This window comes from Crocuta crocuta, unplaced genomic scaffold (genome assembly GCF_008692635.1).
Source record: "Crocuta crocuta isolate KB4526 unplaced genomic scaffold, BGI_CrCroc_1.0 scaffold1171, whole genome shotgun sequence".
Lineage (NCBI taxonomy): Eukaryota > Metazoa > Chordata > Mammalia > Carnivora > Hyaenidae > Crocuta > Crocuta crocuta.
Genome location: NW_027530879.1, coordinates 392,506 through 396,594, shown reverse-complemented (window position 1 = coordinate 396,594; position 4,089 = coordinate 392,506). Strand labels below are relative to the sequence as shown.

The 4,089-nt window shown below is 45.7% G+C and overlaps 1 protein-coding gene across 5 annotated transcripts in view; it reads right to left on the bottom strand.

Annotated features, from left to right (window-relative positions):
• BMX (BMX non-receptor tyrosine kinase) overlaps positions 1–4,089 on the bottom strand; it is a 47,573-nt gene that overhangs the window by 10,458 nt on the left and 33,026 nt on the right. For all 5 annotated transcript variants that reach the window (XR_013336395.1, XR_013336396.1, XM_077769640.1 and 2 more), the window contains 2 exons: positions 3,564–3,735; positions 370–586 (listed from right to left, as the gene is read on the bottom strand). Coding sequence is in view for 3 of the 5 variants with exons in the window: in XM_077769640.1 (XP_077625766.1) it covers positions 370–586; positions 3,564–3,735 (389 nt within the window). In the remaining 2 variants the exon portion in view is untranslated. The remainder of the gene's footprint in view (positions 1–369; positions 587–3,563; positions 3,736–4,089) is intronic.

The following is a 4,089-nucleotide window of genomic DNA, read 5'->3' as shown; positions in this document are numbered from 1 at the left end:
GCTGTGGTATTTCTCAGTTATGGTCCTAACTGACTGCGTTAGCACTGAGCCCTTCCTGGAGTGAAGGTCAACTTGGATTGAATGGGTTCCAAGAAACACTAAATTGACCAAACTCTTCCCTTTGTATCCATTTTCCTCCACGCTACCTCACAGCTACATAAATCCTGATGGCTTCGTTCACTCTTTCAGTGCTGCCAATCTCTTATTTAGAAACTGTGGCTTTTACTACAAAAGTGTCATGTGCTTGAGCAAGTCACGAGTGAGCAAAGTAAACGTGGAGAGGCCCCTCCTTGTCGCCCTTCCCAGTGGCCCCATCGTGGGGGACCGTGGATCGCTTTGTTTCTCTGAGCGTCTGGTGGCTTTGCTTACCAAGTCCCTGTGTATGAATTGGTGGCTCTCCAGGAAGGCCATGCCCTCACACACATCATAGCACATTTCTAGGAGCTGAGAGGTTTCAAGTCCTTTCCCATGACTCTTCAGGTAATTAAGCAGGCAGCCATTGGTTATATATTCAGTCACTATGTATATAGGGTATCTCTTTGAACACACTCCGTAGAATTTCACCAGCTTGGGATGGCTGAGTTTCCTGGAAATGACAGATTTTCAAAGGTCAGTGCTGAATTTCCACACTCCATTTTCCAGATGTCCTGAAAAAGAGTCACTCTCAGGCTTTTGCTTGTTTTAATGTCTCCACTTCTACTCGAACAGAGAAAGAGAGTTTTGAAGTCCAAGAAAAAAAAAAGCCACCTCCTGTCATAGCAGAAGACGAAGGGTGTGGCAGAAAGGAAAACAGGTGCCAGGTTAGGGAAGTGAGATTAGGCATGGTTTTTTTCTTTCTTTTCCAAAGAATTCATTTTCTAGTATCAGTACATTATCTTTCAGTAATCAGTTTAGGGAACAGTAACTACATGACACAGCACTTCTGGAAGGCCATGTGTCACGGTGTTCGTCCGCTTGTCCGTGAAATTGATCAGTTTATGGGCTGATTCCTTAATGGTCTGATGTGTAAAGTAAATCTAAATCTAACATGTCGGTTTTAGAATTTTAAAATGAGTGAGCATTTATTAAATAGTTACTTCCTTCTGTTTTTATGTCTGTTTATTTTTGACAGAGAGACAGACAGACAGTGAGTGGGGGACGGGCAGAGAGAGAGGGAGAGAAAATCCGAAGCAGGCTCCAGGCTCTGGGCTGTCAGCACAGAGCCAGACACGGGGCTCGAATTCACGAACCATGAGAGCATGACCTGAGCTGAAGTTGGAAACTCAACCGACTGAGCCACTCAGGCGCCCCTATTTTCTTCCTTCTTTTTTTTTTTAAATTTTTTTTAATGTTTTATTTATTTCTAGGAGAGAGAGAGAGACAGCGTGAGCAGGGGAGGGTCAGAGAGAGAGGGAGTCACAGACTGAAACAGGCTCCAGGCTCCGAGCTGGCAGTCAGCACAGAGCCCGACGCGGGGCTCGAACCCACGAACCGCGAGATCATGACCTAAGCGAAAGTCGGATGCTTAACCGACTAAGCCACCCAGGCGCCCCTTATTTTCTTCCTTCTTAGTGTAACTATAGGGTCGTGCCTTGGGAGATTATTTCAAGGTCATGAGCTCGGAGATGCCTCTTTCAGCTATTTTAGAGAATGGCATGGAGCTCCATATTGCTTCCTTCAAAGGGAAGGCTAGTGTTGGGGCAAAAGTCCATCACCCGATAAAAGCTATTCCTTGAGCAAATTCAGTCACTGACCATGGGGCACGTGATGGGAACACCATGTCAACTGATACTGCCCACACGATAGGCCTCAATTACCATCGCATCTGGGATGTAACATTTTCCCCTCAGGATACAGTTTGACCTTATTCTTTATGATCAGGTGATTTGTTAATGGCTCTTTATGATTCTATGTGATTACCAGCCCTCCAACTGCAAAGACATATATTTTAAATTTATACCATGACACAGGGGTTACACCATGAGCCTAAGGAAGTTTCTGCCAGATTTTTCTGTCCTACAAAAGGACCGAGACTCGCAGGCGCCGTGCCCGTGAAGCCAGCCCTAGGCGGAGGCCTGTGTTCGCGTAGCACCTCTGCTTCCAAACCAGCCTGCAGTTGTGGTCAAAGTGACTGTGCTGACTCTCCCGGCCTTTGCTCTTCATGAAAGAATGACTAAGGAAATGGACTCTGGAATGTCTGCCTGGGTTTGCATCTCTGCCTTGTCACTTTTACTAGCTTGGTGACCTTGGGCGCATTATGTAACCTTTCTGTGCGTCAGTTTCCTAGAAAACAAAGATAACAATGGTACATCCGTCCTAGGCTTCTCATGCGGATTGAAAATAGTCAGGTTTATAAAGCGCTCGGAGAAATGCCTGTAACCACCATACAAGTGTTTAAATTAAAATTTTTAAAAGTGTCATTAGAAAGCAGGCCAGGATTTGTGATATCAACTATCCTTGACCAAAATCCTGCTGTGGCATTGTTTGTGTTGATTGGTCCCCTAAAGGTAGGATGACCAGCGGTCCCAGCCTGCCTGGGTCTGAGGAGTGTCCTGGATCATGGGGCTTTTGGTGCTGAAGCAGGAATGTCTCGACAAGCCGGGATGGCTGGTTCAAAGTCTGATTCACCATGTTTACAAGAAGAGATAGAATCATTAAAATAACTCTTTGTATTTACATTGATAAGAGAGAGAAGGGGGGGGGTGGAGAAAGCGAGTTCAGAGAGAAAAAGAACACATCTGCACTGTTTTGGGAGCCAAGGCTCATTGGAAAGAGTATCTTCATTTACCAGATGAAGAGACAAGTAGGGTGGGAAAGAACTTTTGTCAGACTGTATTGAAGGTGCCAGAAAGGAAAAGCATATTGCCTGTAGGCCGTTAGTTTTCGGTATTGCCTTAGTCCGACTCGAGGCTGCTACCCTCGGACTTGTGCTTTACAGGGCCCCATCCTGTCCCTCATCCCACCACGCACCTCCCCAAAGGATGAGGAGGCTAAAGAGCCAAAGAAATTTGCCTACTCAGAACCATGCTTCCCTGTTTCTTGATCACCATTGAGTATGAAGACTCTGGAACCCCCCGTCCTGAGGCCTCTTCCAGGACCTGTGGAGACTCTTCCTGGGCCAGTCCCCCTAAGAGTGAACCATGCTATTGGTGTGCCTGTCCCTAACCAACATCATTAGCTGATGGATAGTTGTTTGTGGGAGACACAGAGGAAGCTTGGATGTACTGAATGCTATGTCTCCACGTGAGTACTGAGTACACTGCGGTGGACAGAGCTGGAGGTGGGAAGAGAAAGGAGAAGGGTAGAGTTGGGAGAGGTGATATGGACCAGGGGCTAGTTTCTCTAAAGAGTCTTGAGAATACTAAACTTGAATATGGCCTCTCAGGTTGTTATGAAGGTATACTTGTCAAAGGAGCGTAGAAGTGATTTCATTAAACGGTGTGTCAGCTTGATGTATAACTTCTAAATATACCTATGACATGTGGAGTCTTGCTTGAGGCCTTGTGAATGTTAGGGACAGACCTGTTAGCATGAATGTTCTCCCACCATAAGGGCCAAACTGCCATTCCTCAGAACGAACTTACATCATGGTCTGGGCCTCCTGGAAGAATTCATCTTCTGACATGGAGCCCTCCTTGATCATCTTAATGGCAACGTCATACTGTCCCTTCCATTTGCCCAGATGGACCACTCCAAACTGACCACTTCCTAGTTCCTTCAGGAGGGTAATCTCTTCTCTTTTCAGTTCCCATATTCCTAGCAAAGCAAGACAGACACTCTTGAGGATGAAAATAGAAGGCTTTGGGGCTGACAGCTTCCCAAGTAAGTGATTTCTTTTCCAACGAGTTTCACATTGACAACATGAAGACAGTAAGACCCTTTAAGTTGATCACTTAAAAAAAACAAACCCCTTAGCAATGTGGTTTTATGGCCACATCTGATGCCACCAGGACAATACCATTCACGGAGCAGCTACAGTTATTGACAAAAAGGCTTAGGACGCTTTGCCAACTGGAGGCATCTTGGAAACACCTGGTGTCAAACGTGCTCGGAGCTCTTAACTTGGTTTAAAAAAAAAAAAATCACTACATTTTCTTATAAGGCAAACGA